At 45.9% G+C, this 19,627-nt stretch overlaps 1 protein-coding gene across 6 annotated transcripts in view; it reads right to left on the bottom strand.

Annotated features, from left to right (window-relative positions):
• Nucleotides 1–19,627, bottom strand: part of GTF2IRD1 (GTF2I repeat domain containing 1) — a 1,038,761-nt gene that overhangs the window by 248,020 nt on the left and 771,114 nt on the right. For 4 of the 6 annotated variants that reach the window (XR_011274579.1, XM_069614744.1, XM_069614747.1 and 1 more), the window contains one exon: nucleotides 11,935–11,982. The exons of the other annotated variants lie outside the window; for them this stretch is intronic. Coding sequence is in view for 3 of the 4 variants with exons in the window: in XM_069614744.1 (XP_069470845.1) it covers nucleotides 11,935–11,982 (48 nt within the window). In the remaining variant the exon portion in view is untranslated. The remainder of the gene's footprint in view (nucleotides 1–11,934; nucleotides 11,983–19,627) is intronic. 6 annotated transcript variants of the gene reach the window in all.

Genomic DNA, 19,627 nt, shown 5'->3' with positions numbered 1-19,627 from the left:
CTTCATGTTCTCTTCAAGGGATTGTCTTGTATGAAGCCCCAAGAGATTCATTTCCGTAGCCACCCCCTTGCTCCCTGCTTCCATCTGGCCTGCCCCACCACTCAGAAAACTCTACTGATGCTTGCACAGTTAATGCTTCAACAACTAACAGTATGTCATGCCCGTCAAATAGAGCAGGCTGATTGGCTAGCCTTCCCGCGCAGTTCTGGTTCAGGGTACACTGCCATTGATGTCTCATCTCTGAATGTCCTTCTTCTTAGCCTCCACACAATGGCCCAGAGCAAGCAACATTTTAGGGCCAGGAGAGCAACATGTTGCTCGTGAGCTACACGTTGGGGATCACTGTGTTAGAGCGTCTGGAGTGATTTTCAAAAGGTCCTCACACTGCAGTTCCAAGTTCATAGATGTTCTGTTTAGATGTTCTAACAGAGTGCTGCTGGATTGGACCTCATCCTGAATGACCCTTTCGTTGGTGTCAGTCCTTTGGCCCAATTGTGTCAGATCCTCTTTGATCTCCTTTATGGACTGCTGGAGATTAGCCTTTATGGAGTGGAATTGTTTTTGAAAGGATGCCATAAATGTTTCCTGGAAGGACATGAGACAACGCTGAAGTTCCGTTTTAGATAGGGTTTCATTTCTAGTAGCTACCTGCTCACACTCGGATGCCTACATTCCACTATCCTGGTATAGGGTGCTTTGGCTCCAAAAGTGCTGTAGTTTCCCCTTATCCAGATCCAGAGGCACCTGAGACTTGGGGTGAGGGTCAGCCTCCTTGCCCTTGGGTTTAGGCATCCAGAGGGGCTCTTAGGTAGGCTCTGGGGCCGCTGGTGACACCACACCTGCTCCCTCTGGCCCCCAACCCCTCATGCATTAAACTTTTTTTAAAAGTGGGCAGGATCCCCAATGCCAGCTCCGAGTGCACAAAGATTCAGCAGGTTTGGGCAAGAGCAGCATCTGTTTTATAAGGCCCCAATCGCTTGGAGTCTGCTCATCATCAGTGGACCGCGCTTCTTTGCCTGGGTAGCGGAGTCGCACAGTCGGGAGGCCAAGCAGGATAATTGTGCTGGCTGCAGCAGGGGCCGGGTTTGGCGAAATAGCACGACTCAGAAGCTCCAGTCCTGTGGTCCTCTGTGCTCCTTCCTGCGCCCCCTCCTAGATCGAGATGGAGACTGGGCCCTCTCGTTAGTGGTGCAGAAAGCTGGGTCCTGGACGAGCACACCACCATGTCCCGCACCCAGACTTCAGGAGACCTTACCCGGAATCATGACCTCCAGAGCCACTCCACCAAGAGCCGCTCCGAATAAGGGGTCGGCTCTCCAAGAAGAAACGACACTCCTGGGTTCAATCAGAGCCGTCCGCTGTGGTGCAAAGTTATGGTATCCCGCTTTTCATCCCCGGTTCTGTACCGGGAGGGGGGAAAGTGCTTCATTGGTAGCGGTTCTCGGCAGAGCTCGATGACTTACGTCCACTGCAGTCGGCATCATCATGAATCCCTCCTAATTTTGTTTTTTTGTGTGTAATGCTCTTGGAAGATGATATCAGCAATTTATTTAGGTATTAATCTTCTCATTTTGTATACATGTTTTGTAGAAATATTCCCGTAATAGAGGTGAACTATTGGTGGCCATTGGTGGCTACCGAGTCATAGGCATTTTTAAGATCTGTTCATACATACCAATCTGGCCTCTAAAACGTATTTAAGTGCGATGCAGTTTCTGGCTGAGGGTTTGTGGAATAAAAGCATGTATGGTAACACAATTATGAAGTTCCAGTAAATTATTTTGTTATATTTTGAGCTGGGGATACAGCAAACAGCAACTCGTGTTTGCTTCCAATGCAGTGCGGTTTGGTCTATATGCGTTCCCTGCCACAACATCTGTGTCAAAATTTTGCAACCCACGTAAGACATAGCTGAACAGAGGAGTTTTGAACCACACAGCATTTGTCATTTTCCATATGAAACACATCATTAAAAACGATCATACCATACAGAATTTAGAACAATAATAATATGAATCAGTGATAAAACCAGTCAAAATCAGGTTAGGTGTGAATTATATTATGCTATTACATTTCTATTCCTTGTTCTTAGAGCCTGTCTAAAGAACAATAATAATGCCCAGCCTGTTAACAGTGTGTCAGCTCTTAGTAAATAATAAAAAGCCGGGTGGCATTGTGTGAAGCCAGCCCCTTTTAGGAAAGGTGATATCGTTCTTCCTCCAACCTTTTGAAATGCTGTGCAGAAGAGTATAAAATGAAATAAGTCTTCTGATAAAGCAGAACACATTTTGCGCATTTCGTCCCAGTCATTGCCTGTACAATTTGCCGCTATCGCCCTGAGAGGTAAACCGTTCAAAAAAGCCCTTGTGATAAGTCATCTATTTTCCAACATATTGCTCCATAGCAGATAATTCTGGATTTCGTTTGAAGCAAGCAACACCTTTTTCCGGTTGGCTGGTTTCTATAATTCTGTGGTCTCACATTGTTCGTAATAAAAAGCTTTAAGTTGATTAGATACTGCGACTCTTGCTGGCAGATCTAATAATTCTAGGGTGAAAACTGGGGTAGAGCATTCATTTCATTTATGGAGTGCTTGATATGCCCAAGTCACGAAATATATAGAGAACCAGGTTCATTCAAGATGTTGATAATAATGAATTGCATTAGAATTGCTTTGGGGTTTGATCAGAGGTGCATCCAGTGACGGACCGTCTCCAGCCTCAGATCATCCTCCAAATGGTGGATACCTAACTCTAAATGCACAGCTTAGTTGGGTGCTGATTGTGGAAGACCCCACAGTTGTTCTCGCATATTTGTAATAAGGACACATTTGAAATTTTCCAAAGAGTGGGCCCATAAAGTGCAACATATTTAGATTTCATAGCATAGATGTTTAATATCATGTTGAGTGGTTGTTGAGTGGTGTCCAGTCAAAGTTGCGAAATCAAAAGGATCGAATGCCAAAGGTGAGAGTGCATTCGACCGAAAACAAAAGGATCCATTTTTTTTTAAAATGTATATATTTTTTTTATTTAGTAAAAAAGGGGTTTGCGGGGGGGACCCCCCCCCAAAAAAAAAAAAGATCCTTTTTTTCGCTCGAATTGACTCAACCCTGTTGTCATTCGATCCTTTGAGTCGAAACTTTAACCTATAAGCGTTGTGAGTTACACATTCTCGTAAATCTAGCAATGCTACCAAGGGTTTGTTTCGTTCTAAGTGTTTGCTTGGCAATATATGGACCCCCCTGTTAGGGTTTTTGAAAATCTAATGCCATGCTAGTCAAATGCTGTCACCTGCACAATTGGGTATTGGTTACTTCACATCTGGGGGTATTTTTTAATGTCTCCTCTTTAAAGAACAGATCATTATTGCAGACTTGTTCAGGTTCACCTGAAGATCTAAAGAATTCTTGAAAGTGGTGTACTCATTGCTGCAAAGCTTGCGGAGTGCGAGCTATGAGCACAGTATCGTCTACATAGATGAGCACAGGTAAAAACGTCTTCCTAATCTTTGCTGCATCTATACCACTACTCACGAGGACATCGACCAAACCATTTATATATAAGGAGAACAACGACAGAGCCAAAATACACCCATGGCGTTCTCCTGCTGATACTCCACTTCTAATACATGCTTTGGTGTCTAAATATTGATTTATCAAGATATTTAAAATGTCTTTTGGGAAATTCAAGGACCTGAGCACATACCAGAGTTTAGATCTATTAACTTTAGGCCAATGGTCTGGGTCTAGTTCCTTTTTTAAATATTCAAAATATTATTGCCAATATCCATGATTCAGACTCCCTGCCAAATTTAATTATTCAGTTGTAAACAATTGTGAGGATTGGTGGCCAGAATTCAATTTTAACGCGAAAAAGGTCAGCCAGAATTCCACCCGGACCAGGAGAAAGTGTTGCAGACTGTTTCATGATGGAAGCCATTACCTCTTATATCGTACAATCGTTTGGAACCTGCCCCCAAAATATGGTTGCCATTTTTGGATGGTATAATTACTGGTGCGACTTCAGGTGTAGAATTTGCTTCCTTGTAAAGTGCAAAATAATTGTCAACCCACTCCTCTACATTCTTTTCCAGACCATTATGATCATGTTTATAAGGGGGGGCCATTTGATACAAGATACCAAAACCTTTTTGAGTTATTTGAAGCACAAGCCCTCAAGAGTGCCTCCCAGACAAAAATAATTAGTTCTAGTTTGCGCCAGGCTAGAGGTGTTTAATAATCCTCCCATGCCAGGATAACCTCTAGTTTGATTGGAATGGCTCATTTTAGAGCAGATAAAAGTTTGTGTTTCATCATTCTACAGTTTCTGAAAGTTGTTAGGGCTTTGGACAGCATTATGATGGAACAGCTAGTAATTCTCAACTCAAATAATGCTAAATTCTCAGAAGATACAAGTAGACAAGAGAGCCAGGTTAGGGCTAATTGTTAGTATATGAATTGTGGCCTTATCAATTTTACCCCATTTGATTCTACATTTATTGTTGGATAGTACATCTACCTCTGATAGATGTAACATTGGATTAGTTTGTACCCCCTCAAAAGCCCATCTGATTTGTAAGCATAGTGGATGATCGATGATTATTATTACTATTATTATTATTATTATGGTATTTATTACGCAGACCTAGTTTCGAGAAGCAACGGGTACTTCTGTAGAATTCAGGAAGTAGAAAGGACTGAGACAAGGAAGAGTGGGGGTAGTTGCCATGAAGATCCAGACAAAGGGACTGTGATGAAGAAGAAGGGTGGATCCGCGAGGATCACACAAAGGAACCTACCGGAACGATCTAGTCTTCAACTACAGGCCGTACTGAATGCCGAGATAAAAACTGACAATGGACTTACCTGCCTGTCCGATCCTCCCTAAAGGAAGCGTGAGCGTGGCGAACACTTGCCACAAAGAACAGCAAGGGAAGACCAGGACACGGACCAGCGAGAAGCACAGTGTCCCGGGGTCATCGTGAGAGAAGAAGGAGGCCAGCTGGAAAGAACACAAGCAACGTAGCACTGCAGGACCATGCGGTCCAACTACAAGTTCCAAGCCGAACAGGAGCCGCGGACAATACTTGGCAGGAGAGTAAACCAAGTCTGTTTGTCAAGACAAGAGACTGCGAAGAGAACTGTGAGAGTGATGCAAGTGAACACAGTGCTTGGCAGGCAAGTAAACAAAGTCTGCCTTGGAGCCTAAGAGATTTGGGAGAAAAGAGAACTAAGTCTGCCAACCAGGGTCAGGGACCCACCTGAGTCTGGCGAAGCATCCAGACTCCTCTTCTTAATCGTAGTGCCTGGTAGATGGGAACCAGGTCTGCCAACCAGGGTCAGGGGCACACTTGAGTCTGGAGAAGCTTCTGGGCTCCTTTTCTTTGTCGTAGTGCCTGATGAGGGAACCAAGTCTGCCAACCAGGGTCAGGGACCCACCGCTGTTTGAGGAAGCTCGAGAAAGGCCAGTTGGGGAAAAGGAGGCATTCCCCAACCAATTGTTGAAATGTGTAACAAGCCTAAGGGAGGCTGGGGAAGGGGGCAGGTCCCTTAGCAGTTGACCAACAGTACCAGTTGCATGAGGAATGCTGAAGAAGGAGAGATTCTGCCCAACATTTCAGTTTGAACTTTAAGAACTTTCTAAAACAAGAAACTGCTTTTTTGTCCAGGGAAAGGGAGCCATTTCTCTGGATTACGATTCTGACATAGGACTGTGAACTCGTTTTGACATCCTGACTGTGACATTGGTAATTTTGGTTGAGACATGGAAACCCCTCTTAGAGTTAGGACAAGGTAAGGTTTTCTTTTCATTTTATCATTGGAAAAAAGGTTTAGGGCAACCACAATGACTGCTCTGTGTCAGAGTCTTACTTATGCACTCCTACAGATGCAACTGGAGGAACCTGGTTCAGATGGCACCACTCCCAAAGCTTGCAGGCTACGAAGCACAAAGAGGGAGATTTTGTTACTCCTTGTTTGTTCAGGTAGAACATGGACGTAGTGGTTTTCATAAACACGACTGAACCACTTTCCACTGGAGCAGAGGCAGGAAAGGTCTGAAAAATGGCACACAATTCCAAGTAATTTATGTGAAGAAGCCTCCCTTGGATGCACCACAAAGCATCAGCTTGGTGCATTTGACAGTGGCCTCCCCATCCAGAGAGTGAGGAGTATGTCATCACTGAGATTTGAGGAGAAGAAGTAAAGGGGGAAAATGGGGACCTCCTGAGAATGTTCTTTTCGAAAGTCTACCACTTAAGGGTACTTTGGATGAAAATTGTCATGGACAGAGGGTCCAACAGTTAATCCCAGTTCGCTAGTTAATGTAACTGCAAGGGCGACATTCTGAGTCTGGCAAGAAGTACAACTAGAATGGATAAGGCTATCAACTGCTGAAACCTCTGGTGCTACCAGGAAGATGTTTGAGTCCTGAGGGAGAAATGATGGATTGTCTGTTTCAATGCCACAATCCTATTGGACAGGTAGAAATATTTACCGAGAGAGGTGGCCAGAACAACCCCTATGAACAAGATCCTCTGGGATCAAATGAAGCATGACCTTTTCATGTTGATCGAAAGCCCCAGATTATGCATGTTGTTGCACATGACTGATGTTCACATCAAACTCCCAAGAGGGACCCCTGCTCACCCGATCGTCCAGGAAGGGTACTTGTGGATCTTCTGGAGCTGAAGACGGACTGCCATCACTGAAAGCACTTTCATGAACACTCTGGGGGCCACATTCAAACCGAATGGCAAGCACCTGTATTGTCAGTGCTGGCCATCGAGTGAACCTGAGGTACTGACAGTGCTCCTTCTTGATGAGGATGTGGAAATAGGTGCCCTGAAGATCCCTAGATGTTAATCAATCGCCTACTGGGGGGGGTCCAAAATCTGTACCTGACAGAACCGTGCCACTGGAGCACCAACTGCCACCTATTGTGGACTATTTGGGACTAATTCATCACTTTGATCCTCCCGGACCATACCTATTCATATTTATGTCTTTACTTTCAGTGGGCAAGACTTTGGTACTTCATTATTTGATTTCACAAACTACATAATGCACATTGTGGCAGTTCTGATTCCCTGGCTATTCCTATTTAGCAGTTTTCGACCTACAATCCGCAAAAGCCTTAGAGATCAGTGCTGCTTTCTCTTTCCCAGAATCAGAGAGGGAGGAGGCAGTTCACCTTCAGGTGTGGTGCTCCAGGTGCTGATAATGAGCTTACTACAGCACAGGGCAGGTCAGTATTTAAGTAGCTGCCTGCTGGAGCACAGGGCTCTTGCATTGAGTTTGTAACCAGCTCCTTGTGCTTTGATGCTTGGATTTCGCTTTGTCCTGTTGCTTCCAGAACTTGCTTCTGTTTCAGTGTCCCGTGCTCCCTGCCTTGCAGCCCTGCTACTCTGCCTTCACTCTCCTTCCATTTGCCCTGGACTTCTGTTCTTCCTGCACTGCACCCCTGCTCCCCTGCTTGCAGTCCTCTCTTCCCTGTTTGCAACCCCTTGCTATCTACCACCAAGTATCTTGTTCCCTGCCTGCAGTTCCTTGTTCTGTGCCCATAGTTTGTGTTACCTGGCTTTATCTTCCTACATTCCAGTCATGAGTTTCCTTATCTGTATGCAGTCCTGCCCTTGCTATTCCAGTCCAGAGTTACGGTTCCTTGGATTGCTTTGACTACCTATTCTTTCCTTGGATATTTCTGTTACTGTTCTTGTGCTTGTGTAATTCCTTTGTTCAGAGTTTGGCTGCTGGATTTCCGAGCAGGCAATCTCTGCCCCTTTTCTTTGTCTTGTTTCAGTATTGTACCTTGTGCCATATTGTGTGCTGGTTCCTGCTTCAGGGGAGCCACTGTTCAGTTCCTACTGGACCGTACAGGCTTCAGTCTTGTGAGTACGGTTTTGTTGTTCGTTCCTTAGGGTCCAGACACAGACATCCACTCCTGCTGCTCCTTTCCATGAGCCTTCAGAGTGGGCCCCTGTAATAGCAACCGGCTCAGAAGGCTTGAGTTTCCGCTGTCCCTGTGTGAAACTCTTCCCTTATTCTGTGTAATAAATTGATTTATGTGCAAATACAGGTTGAAGGACTCATAAGTGGGAAAAGGATTATTAGGCAAGCCGGGCACCGTTCAGGTATTGAGCTCAAATAAGGGTTAGGTGTGCCGTGTATAAACATGTAAAAGAGGCTTTACGGGACAATAAAGGTTTGATAAGGGTCTCCGTAAATAAACAATTTGCATGGAGGTACCATTAGTGAGATGGCTTCTCAGCAGCAAGCGGTTCCTGCTCAAGCGGTATTTTCACCATCAGCGGGTTTGTCCAGGGGTAGCTGGTTGGCTAGGGGTACCGACGGTCGATGGAAGTGGGGATCCATTGGGGGTTGATGGGCCAGCTGGGGGACACTAGTATGCAGATTGACGGTGTGAATAACGGATTTGTGCTTATGTGTTATCATAGGATATGAAAACAATGTGGACGCCTCAGTCGGGGCCCAGGAGTGTTACGGGCAAAGCAGCATAACGATCTTGAAAGGTCTGGTAAACTGTGGGACACTCCCACAATTACATACCAGTGGTAAGACTGGAGGATGGCATAAATGTGCGATATGTTCCAAATTGACCTTTTTTGTGCAGTAGGGTCTGCCAGTACCGCGGCCCAACGACCGCAAAAGGTTTTGAGGAGCTACGTGGCCTCCCGAAATGTGCATGCTCATGGTAACCCTGTACAGGGTTAAGTTACTTATTTGCATCATTTATACATAAGTTGAGATGACAAGCCCCAAGATACGGTGAACAGAGCATGCTCGTCGGCAAGGTGGTCTGGTTTTTGGAATTGCACTCCTTTAAGACAAACCAAGAAAAGCCAGGAAGGGGTAAGGCACATAGGCCAAGGCAGCTGGCTGTGTCAATGCCGATTTTAAACGGGATTTCAGCCAAGGTGGATTTACAAGGTAGATCTGATGTTGCAAACCCCCGTGATATGGGGGGAAATGTGGTTTAGGTGAGGGTTGACGGTGCAAGGATAAGTTTTATTGAAGCATGGGGGCATTGGGGGTTGCAGGGTGTGGACGCCTCGGTTTGGTCCTGGGAGTGCTACCAGGAACGCGCCTAACAATCCCGAAATGTCGAGTAAGCGGTGGGACACCCCACAATGACATACCAATTGCAAGAGTGGGGGATAAATTGGGAAATGGTAAGATGGCAGACACACACGGGGCATGTAGGTGTAAGGACCGGGTGAGGGCGTACAGCCACTGTAAGTTGGAAGGGTGGTTACATACAACTGAAAAGTCGGTCCAGTAACATGGCACAGTGAACCTGTGAAGTTGGGCAAGCTGTGGGGCACCACCGCAAGATAAATGACACAGCATAACTGGATTAATGTGGAACTACAAGGTAACACTGTGTACTGGAAAGGTTTGGTAAATTGGGGGGCCTTACACAAGGTGGCGTTACATAGGTAAAACTGGACGTTGAATCCCCGTGATATGCTGGAATGGTGGTTTAGGTGATAGTTGAGGGTCGTTTGCAGCTAGAACAAGGAGAAGTTTTAAAATGCCAGTACTTATTTACTAAGTAAACTGGGCGAAAGCATGCCCTGCTTGAAGGCCGGGTGCATCTAGAACAATGGTAAGAGGTGAGGCCTTACACAATGTGGATTGACAAGGTAAAACTGGATGTGAAAAACCCTGTGATATGTGGGAATTGTGGTTTGGGTGAAGGTTGAAGGTTGTTTACTGGCTAGAGCAAGGATAAGTTGTATTGAAGCATGGGGCATTTGGGGTAGCGGGGGGGGGCTACCCCAAAGCGTGGCGGAGTTAGGGGCAGTCCTAGCCGGGGAGGACGCCGCAGCTTGAACCGTGGGCGGTTTCCCGATGGCCGTACTCGGGCCAAAGTCGGACGACAGGCGTTGGATCCCTATGGACACTGGAGACTCCTCACCTTCATGTGCAGTGGCCCGAGGGAGAAGCACTCTGTGCATCAATCTGGCGCAAATGTCCGGTGCCTTGCGGCATGCATACAGGCGGCAAGGGGACACCAGAACAGTCAGAAGTTTGCCCCACTTTTTGGGGGCTAGGCGTTTTGTGGTATAGATGGTCAGGAACCATGGTGCTTTAGGGCTGGGACTGCCCCCTTTGTATTGTATGCTCCAATAAACTGTGATCTGTGTTTCCAAAAAGGTTAACTGTTGTCGGACTATTATTCACTGACTGCTCAGGTTTTGGTTCCCCAAGGTATGTCATCCCCACACGACAGCGGGGGGGGGGCGCCAATGGGGGCTGACACCGCTAAGTATTTTGGTACTCATATGAACAAGTAGCTCCTTGCTTGATTGACGGCCTAGAAGCAACCACGTTTTCTCTGCTGTACGAGATAAATTACCCACAAAAAAAAGATGAATGTGTCAATGTTCTCACTGAAAAGGAACACAAGGGGGCTCATGCTCAATAGAGCTGTAATGTGAATGCAAGGCGTAAAAGCCTTGAGTAAGGCGTTAAGCCTTGCATTCACGCCACGGCTCATTTGACAGGATTTGTATGGTGGAGAGGAGGGGAGGAACGCAACTTGAGTTTCTGCTGCCTCGTTCGTCTCAGCCATACAAATGCTCCAGCATCTGTGCCGGCATGGATTTTAATTCCGGCGCAAATGCGGGGTTCCCTAAAGGTTCCGCCTGTAAAGCAGACGGACCCCATAGGGATACATTGTACATGCTACCGTGTACAACTACAATTAAACCCTCCCCAGCATGCACGCAAGTCGTGAACATTGCTGACCATGCACAGTGTTCACAATTGAAATGAAACCCTCTCCGACATGCTTGTCGGGGAGGGTTTTATTATAATTGTTAGCGCCACCTGCCATGTGAGCATGGCAAGCGGCGCTCAGAATGACAAGTAAACATTGACTGGAATGCCAGCATGCCAGGTAGCGTTTACTGACTTTGCACTGCAGAATGCAAATGTGAAGAACAAAAAGCGGCGTACACGTCTGCACCCCGCTGAGCAAATGACGAAAATTAAACTTATGTGATGATAACAAAAATGCACTACGTTGTGAGCGCATAATAGTTTGTCTAATAGATTTGCTGTGGAAAAATAACAAGCAGCTTTTAAGTTGAGCTGGTGTTGAGACGAGATGGGGTAATGTTCAACCTCTGGGACCAATGCTATTGTTATCATTAATGTGAGCAATAAAACACCTGTTATTACAGAGCTTAGAAGCAGAATGCATCCAACTTAAAGTGCGAAATAACAATATTATCATCCAGCTTTGCCGTGACTCTGCCACAAACCCGACACCACCATATCAGATGGTGATACCCCGGAGTACCTATACAGGAACATTTCCAACAGTGCTTGGTGTGATTCTACTACAAATTATATACATCTGTGTTCATTCAGATTGATTACATTTAAATCACAATAGATTAAATATGCTTAAATTCAAACAAAATGCAATTTCAATAATCAACCCACGAGCCATAAAACATTTTCTTCATATGACCCCTTGCCCTTCTACTTTGAACAGCGCGCTACTAAGCAACATGTTCTGTGTTGGGGCAGTGCCCAAAAGGTGGAGGTTTGCATCATATGTGTATGTTACTATGTAGCACATGTTCATCTCACATTTTAGCCCAATTGACTCTTCAACCGATGATGTTGGGTTTTTCTAATGGAGAAGCCAGCCTTTTGGCCAACAAAAAAATCATCCATGCAGCATTAAGGACAACCCTTGATGACTGATCATTCTCATCTGCTACACTGTGATCTTGAACACTACTGTCACTGTATAACAGAATTATTTGCAAAATGTGAATTTCAGACTATTCCGAACCAGTGCGCCTGTGCAAAGTTGCGTGTAGACTATTGGAAGTGTTTCAGACAGCTAGGCATGTGCATGCTACTATCTACGGAGCATAAACTGAGCTACGTACCATTTAAAGCAGCATAGGCGTTTCCCGGGGATGTTATCCGCCTAGGTGCTACAGCACAAGTCAAAAGAAAAGAAAAACAGCTGTGAGCGCAAAGTGGATGGTGTCGCACAATAACAGTATTGACCACCAAACGCATCATGAGAAACACTCTACCTGGGGCCTGCCAACTGTGGGTCTCTAGGTGTTTTTGGACTTCAACTCCCATGTGCCCTAGCCAGCACAGACAATTGTGAGGCATCAGGGGAGTTGAAATTATATGAGGACCCCCGAATTCCAGACCCCTAGTCTACACTGTGGTCACCAGTACTATAAGCCACCTGGTATGAGGAATGTTTCCATCACATGGAGCACATCACTGGTTTCCTAAACCCTCTCCTTCAGAGGCATTACATGCACGTGCTACATTATCTGCTAATGGTGTATGTTCGATATTGTAACCGGCAATTGCACAAATAACAACAAATCATAACATTACAGGGGTTACACAAACAAAGTAGAGCACAAATATCGTTGTTGAAGCCAAATGCAGGCCAAAGTTAATATTAATATGAGATCATCGCAGGTAGATTATAAGAAATCTCATATATAAAAAAAGAATACCACCACGGAACATATTTAAAATACCTGGGAGGGGGAATATTTGACCTGTAATTATGCTGTGTTACAGTTCGATTGGGGACTCTCTGAAAACAAGGCAAGATATCTCATAAATGTGAGGATTACAACCTTTTGGAAACCCTGCCTAACTTAAATGACTTGTTTTTTTTAACATAAAATAATACTTTTGTAGGCAATACTCTGATAAGTCAGAAGATAGACCTAGAGCCTGACACTTGGAGCCAATAGGGCACTGGCTTTGTCGCTGGTGGTTTAGATCTAGGGTCAAAGCCTGCATGCATAAGACCGATGTTGCGGGTGGTCGCACAGTAAAGACAGCCTTGCAAGGTCACACTGTTTTCCCCCCTCGTCTGCTCCTTTTCGTTGAGGAATCTTAATCCCCCTTCCCCTGCCCCGCCACTTACTTTTCCCAGCACTCCCCCATTTCCTACTGCACTCTGCAATCTGCAGGGCTGAAGCGCAACACTCGTGTGTCGGCCTACACGCAGTACTCTTCTGTAAGTCCTGCTTCAGCCATGCGGCCTGCAGACCCCAATCGTGTTGTTCAATATAACTTGGTCAGCCAACTGGCCCGTAGAAGCCTGAATCAGGATGGCAGTCAACTTTCACTTAAACTCCTGCCTCTAATCACTCAGTTTCATTGCCATCCACATTATACACCCTCAGTGTTCTGCATAAGCCGAGTGTAAGAAAAGGTGCAGATCACATGCCTCCAAATAAAAGTTACACTGCAATCATTCTTGAACGTCATTACATAAGGTACTTTTTAGTTGTCGTGAAAACACCCAGATTTGAGTAGATGACACAGGGGTCGGCATTAATCAGCACAGGTGGCAAGCGTTTCACTGATCAACAATAGGCTCCAGTCTACTGGACACCTGAGATGTTCAGTGAATGGACATTTGGATGAGAATACAGTGCTACTCTACCATACCAACTGTGCGCTATGCAACACATCCTTCAAGCTAACCATGAATTAGGCAGAATAATAATGTGTGCTTCTCCTCCTCGGCCCTTGGGTCTTTCTCCTCCCAGACTTCTAGGTCTCTTAATGTTCCACATGCAGTGTCTACCTTTGCCCAGACTCCTATTTATTTTATTTTATTGTTTAAAGCACAACCTAGCTCGTGAGCAGTGAAGCACTGTACAGAGTGTGAGTAGCCGGCATTTGGGCTCGCATCTTTTAACAGTAGCGCAGTACTGTGAGGTCTGTGCGTCGGTATGTGCGTCCATTGGATTTAGTCCTTGGTCAGGTGTTGTTGAAAGAGCCATGTTTTGAGAGATTTGAAAAATTGGAGAATTGTGGGGGCATTCCGAGCCGACACCGGGATCGAGTTCCATAGGTTGGGTGCATGACAAGAGAAGGATTGTTTGTGGGTCCTCTCTTTGCGGACGAGTTGTGATTCAAGCCGGTGGGTCAATTTGATGTGAGAGGAGTGTGTGCTACCAGATATGTGGAGCTTAGCCGCCAGGTACATTGGTGTTCTACTTGTGACTGCTTTGTAGATGATATATGCAGTCTTGAACAGTATCCTGGCTTGGAGTGGAGCCAATGTAGTCCGTGTAGGATGGGGGTAATTCGGTCAAATTTCTGTGCTCCCGTAATAAGACATGCTGCAGCGGGGTGGACTGCCTTTATGGGAGCCAAGTGAGCAGCTTGGCACCCTATCAGGAGAGCATTTCCCCCATTAATGTGCGAGACCACAGGGGCCTGCACTACGGTTCGGAAGTCTGGCGGCAGGATGAAGGGTTTGATTTTTCAAAGGGTAGAAGGCTATTTGGACCCTCTTGGCCATGTATTTCTGGAAAGACAGATTTCCATCAATGGTGAAGCCTAATGATTTTGCCGAGTCTGAGAGTTGTGGATCAAAAGTCAGTCTTTCATGAGTTTAGTTTGAGGGAGGCAGTCGACATCCAGGACTGGATAATGGTTAGGTAATCGCAGAGACAAATTATGTCCTGCACGCTATTTACTCTCATGTACAACTGAGCACCGTCTGCGTAATGGTGGATAGCTACATTGGGATCTTGAGAAGAGTGCCCAGAGGCTCCAGGTAAAGGCAAAAAATGATTGCTGAGAGGATGGAGCCTTGAGGGACTCTGCAAGGGACCTGGAGTTGGTTAAAATGCAACTAGTTCATCTGGACAAGCTGGTGTCTGCCTGAGTGGTAGGATGTAAACCAAGTCTGGACAGTGCTAGAGAATCCCATCCTGTCAGCAAGGAGGGAGAGAAGGATGCAGTGGCTGACGGTGTCGAATGCAGCCGAGAGGTAAAGGAGGACGAGGAGGCACGAGTCACCCTTATCCCAACTGGATGGTGGCTGTCTCAATGTATTAATATGTAAAGGAGATCATTACACCATATAACATTTTACTGATCTAGTGCATATGTGTTGGTGTGTACCCCACAATACTGGTACCTTCAGTCCTGAAAAAATAGACCCGGTACTTGTTGTTTCAGTTGTAAAAAAGTTTTTTAGTTTTTAATCATGTTTTAATCATTAATTCACAAGTATAAAAACACTTATGAAAGTGTTTGGTATGAGTCAAACCCAACCTCACACAGCATGGTAATAAAAAACAATACAAATTACAAATTACACATCCATATATCCACATAATACGATAAAAAGAATTACAAAAACAGACAATAAATGGATTTAACAATTTTCCAAAACCTGAGTGTAATGACTCAGGTACAAACAACTCCCGACATGTTTCAGTTCTTGGTTGCTCAGATGCATGAACTTTCTTCAGGGGAATATTTCAATTTCAAAGTTTCCACCATGCAATCCAAGGTCACAATTATGGGTTCTAACACATTTCCTAAACCAGGAAACAAACAAATGGGGCAGTCACCACCCATATACACCAGTCAGATAAGCTCAGAAACAAATTCCACGCATCAGTGCAGTTTGTTTAATAAATCACAAAGCACTGATAAAGTTAGGACATGATTGCACTCAACCTGTCCCCAATAACAAGCTACATACCTCTTCAATTGGTACCAGTAGCGCCGGTGTAACTACACCACCATTTGGCCGTTGACTCCAACAAGTCGAGTCTTGATTATTCGATAGCTCCTAGTAGCTGAGGGCCAACTTAAAAGCTGCAAACCAATCAACACATATAATTCATCACAATCAGACCACCAAAACGTTTCTCCCTTTACCAGGATAAACACCAGTATGTCACCAAACAGCCCTTTTTGCTGCACCAAAGTATACCACCACCACACCGTGATAAAATTGTTAAATCCATTTATTGTCTGTTTTTGTAATTCTTTTTATCATTTTATGTGGATATATGGATGTGTAATTTGTAATTTGTATTGTTTTTTATTACCATGCTGTGTGAGGTTGGGTTTGACTCATACCAAACACTTTTATAAGTGTTTTTATACTTGTGAATTAATGATTAAAAAATGAGTACCGGGTCTATTTTTTCAGGACTGAAGGTACCAGTATTGTGGGGTACACACCAACACATATGCACTAGATCAGTAAAATGTTATATGGTGTAATGATCTCCTTTATATATTAATACATTTAGGTCATCCCCCGGACCGTGTGAGAACGTTTGAAGAGGGGCTTGTTTTTGCCTTATATGAAGTGGGGGCTGTCTCAATGTTACACTTTGTGGAGAACCCTGATTGATAGTCATTTAGGAGGTGGAGATTTTGCCAATAGAAACGGGAGGTTCGTAATGGGCCTGTAGTTGGCCAGGTCGTCTGGATGTAGGGTTGGTTTTTTCCAAAGAGGCCGTAGAGGTATCTGGTCATTTCACCTAAAGCAGAACCATCGAATGCCATTCCATCGACAAAATTGCATTGCAAAAATATGCATTGATTGCATGTTTTTTGAAGGTAAAGGGTTTATTGTTATTTATAACATGTTTTAAAGGGTGAAAAACTTGGAGTTGGCGGGGACCCACCCCTTTAAAAAAAAAAAAAAAGAAAAAAACATGCATGCATGACCATGCATGCAATGGTCATTCGATGGTAAAAATTCGATGGAATTACTATAAACCGCCCATAGGAGACCAGTCTTGAAGGTGTTCCGGAATGATCCTTCTGCGAAGGAGGCATTGATGATGCTGAGGAGCGCATTGAGTGTTGGGCTTGTCAATTGTTTAATGATGGATACTGGAATTATATCGTCAGAGTAAGAAGTAGTTTTGAGGGAGGCAATCATTTTGAGGAGATCCGGGGGAAAGAGAGGAGAGAATTCGGTCGAGAGTGGCAGTGTGCGTGTCAGGGTGCAGGGGATGCTAATGCTGTGGGAGGTATCCATTAGAACTGGTTTTTACATGAGGCACACAGATGCATCTGCTCATCATCCACATAGTAATGAAAATGTAGATTAGTGAAGGAATGTTTGCTGAGTCCTGCTGGCAAAGAGAACAATGTCCCAAGAACTCCAGAAATGGGACAACACATGGTACAATCTAAAAATAGTGCTCCCTGCAGTCATCTGGCATGTGACTGTGCACCAGGAGACCTATATTTTACTAAGTTACTGTGACTGTTCGTGCTGTCGAACCACGTCTCTCCCCTGTACCTCCACACTCTCCTCACCTGAACTTCCCGAGTTGTCCGTGTCTTGTAGGTTTCGCCGACTCAGGTAGTCTCTTTCCTTTTTTTGGGGCACTTGCCTGTCAAGGAAAGAAGCCACAGTGACTGCTGAATGGACAGCAGTTCCGGGACTCCTTTTCCGGAACCAAGCCGAAAAAAGGGAAAAACCCACACAGGGAAAAAACCCTTGAGGATGCAGAGTGACCGTTGCTGTCTGGAAGATCCACGCAGGCAAGGCTGGAGAAAGCACAGTCCAAAATGCAGGTGCGGTGGCGTATAGAGAAATTCCAACGAAGATGAGACCGGTAGCTGAAGGGTCGTAAAGTACTCCGTAGGAAGGCGGGACAGTCCTAAATGAAGTAGGAGCAGGCAAGCGTGAAAAGGTGGCTAGTAGGTACTGAGTGGACCAAGGAACACGGCCCAGAGAAAGGAAGCAAACAGTTCCCAGAAAAGGAGGAAGGCAGCGGGAAAAGAATGCAAGAGAACCTTACCGCCGCGGAGGGAGAGAGCGGCCAGGGAGGAGAAGGGAGAAAAAACGCACGCCGCAGAGGCAGCGACAGCGAGGGAAGCGGAGGGAGAAAGGGTACCGCGAAAGAAGCGGCAGAGGAGGGAGAAAAGACAGGAAAATAGTATCGCTAGGAGAGCGACACTAGCAGGCACCAAGATCCACTTCGTAAGCCGAGGCAAAGCGGAGGAATCAAGAGGGGCCCAAGCAGAGCGAAGGAACCAGTGGCGCTGGAGCGAAATCAGCGAGGGGTTGAAACGCAGTGACTTCCGGGTTGAGGGAGAAGATAACACCCGGCAGCCCTGCGTCCGGCCAATGGGCCCGGACCAGAAACAAAGGAAGGACTAAAAACCCTTTCGTCCGGGTTGCAGTCTCCAACGTGGAAGAAGCCGCCAATTGCAGCTGTGGTGGCGGATGACAGTATGCCCTCCTCTCCACCTAACCGCCCCGGGTTTCCCTGGGTGACGGCGGTGAAACAGGGCTAACAATCTCGGAGCATGAACCTGTGAAGCCGGTTCCCATGAGTCCTCCGACTCAGGGTATCCCTTCCAGGACAAGAGGTATTCCAGACGTCCGCGATAAAACCTGGAATCGCGGATACGAGATACCTCATACTCCTCTGACTCCGGGGACTGAGTTGGAGTAGACTTTGGGATGGGCCGAAGGTGCAGATCAGGATAGTAAGGTTTGAGAAGAGAAGCATGAAAAACATGGTGAATACGGCGAAGAGAGAAAGGGAGCCGGAGGCGATACGCAACCGGATTAACCTTGGAGAGAATGAGGAAAGGTCCTAGAAATCGAGGGGATAGTTTAGAAGGCCGTGTCCATCTGGGCAGAAACCGGGTGTTTAGCCACACCTGATCACCAGGCTCCCAAGCCAGACAATCCTTGCGGTGTCGATCTGCGCTGGATTTTGACCATTTTCTGCTAGCCTCCAAACTCCGGATAGCAGAAGCTTGAGCCTCCTTGATGTTTCCTAGGACTTCCTCCGCAGCCGGGGAATTGGTGTACCCGGGAACCTCTGGAAACAATGAACGGGGATGGACCCCATAAGTACAGAAAAAAGGAGAGAGTCCGGTGGCCGAGTGCCTGGTGTTGTTATACGAGAACTCAGCAGTAGGAAGCAAAGAGACCCAGTTGTCTTGGTGTTGGGTGATGTAGCACCGTAAGTATTGTTCTAGTGTATCGTTGAGTCGTTCCGTCTGACCATTGGATTCTGGGTGAAAACCCGAAGACAGAGCCTTCTCAATGCCCAACCGGTTGCACAATGCCGTCCAAAACTTTGAGATATACTGGCTTCCCCGATCAGAAATTATCTTATCGGGTAGACCATGCAGCTTAAAGATGTCTCGAGAAAAAACTTCTGCCATTTTGGCCGCAGTGGGTAGACCTGGAAGAGGGGAGAAATGAGCCAGTTTGGAGAAAGCATCCACCGTAACCATGATACAAGTGCAGGACTCAGAGACTGGCAGATCGACTATGAAATCGGTGGAGATTAGTCCCCAAGGACGAGCAGGCAGTTCGACTTGAATCAACAGACCTAAAGGTTTACCCAGGCGATATTTGGCTCTGGCACAAATCGGGCAGGCTTTACAATATTCGTAGGTCTCCTCCTTCGCGTTGGGCCACAGAAAAGTTCTGGAAAGGAGCTCAAGAGTGAGAATCATGGCTCCCCTTCAAGATCTTAGTGCGTAGAGGACCCTTAGGGATGTACAATCTTCTCTTGTAGAAAAGCCAGTCCCCTTTTTGTTGAAAGGGGGAAGTGGAGCGTAAGGACAGTCGAGGTCCTTCCTGAACTAGGACCGTCTTGACATCTTGAAGGAAAGATCCGATGCAAGCCAGAATCTGATTACGGTTAAACATGGACTCCGTCCTGATCGCTGTGTGCTCTTTAATGGAGTCTTTGCGGGACAAAGCATCTGCCAAACTATTCTGGGATCCAGGGATATATGTGACCTGGAATTCAAACTGTGCAAAAAGATGAGCCCACCTGGCCT

The sequence above is a fragment of the Ambystoma mexicanum genome, chromosome 9 (genome assembly GCF_040938575.1).
Source record: "Ambystoma mexicanum isolate Mex_15411 chromosome 9, UKY_AmexF1_1, whole genome shotgun sequence".
Taxonomy (NCBI): Eukaryota; Metazoa; Chordata; class Amphibia; order Caudata; family Ambystomatidae; genus Ambystoma; species Ambystoma mexicanum.
The sequence above is the reverse complement of the archived record's forward strand: the minus strand, read 5'-3'. Positions and strand labels throughout refer to the sequence as shown.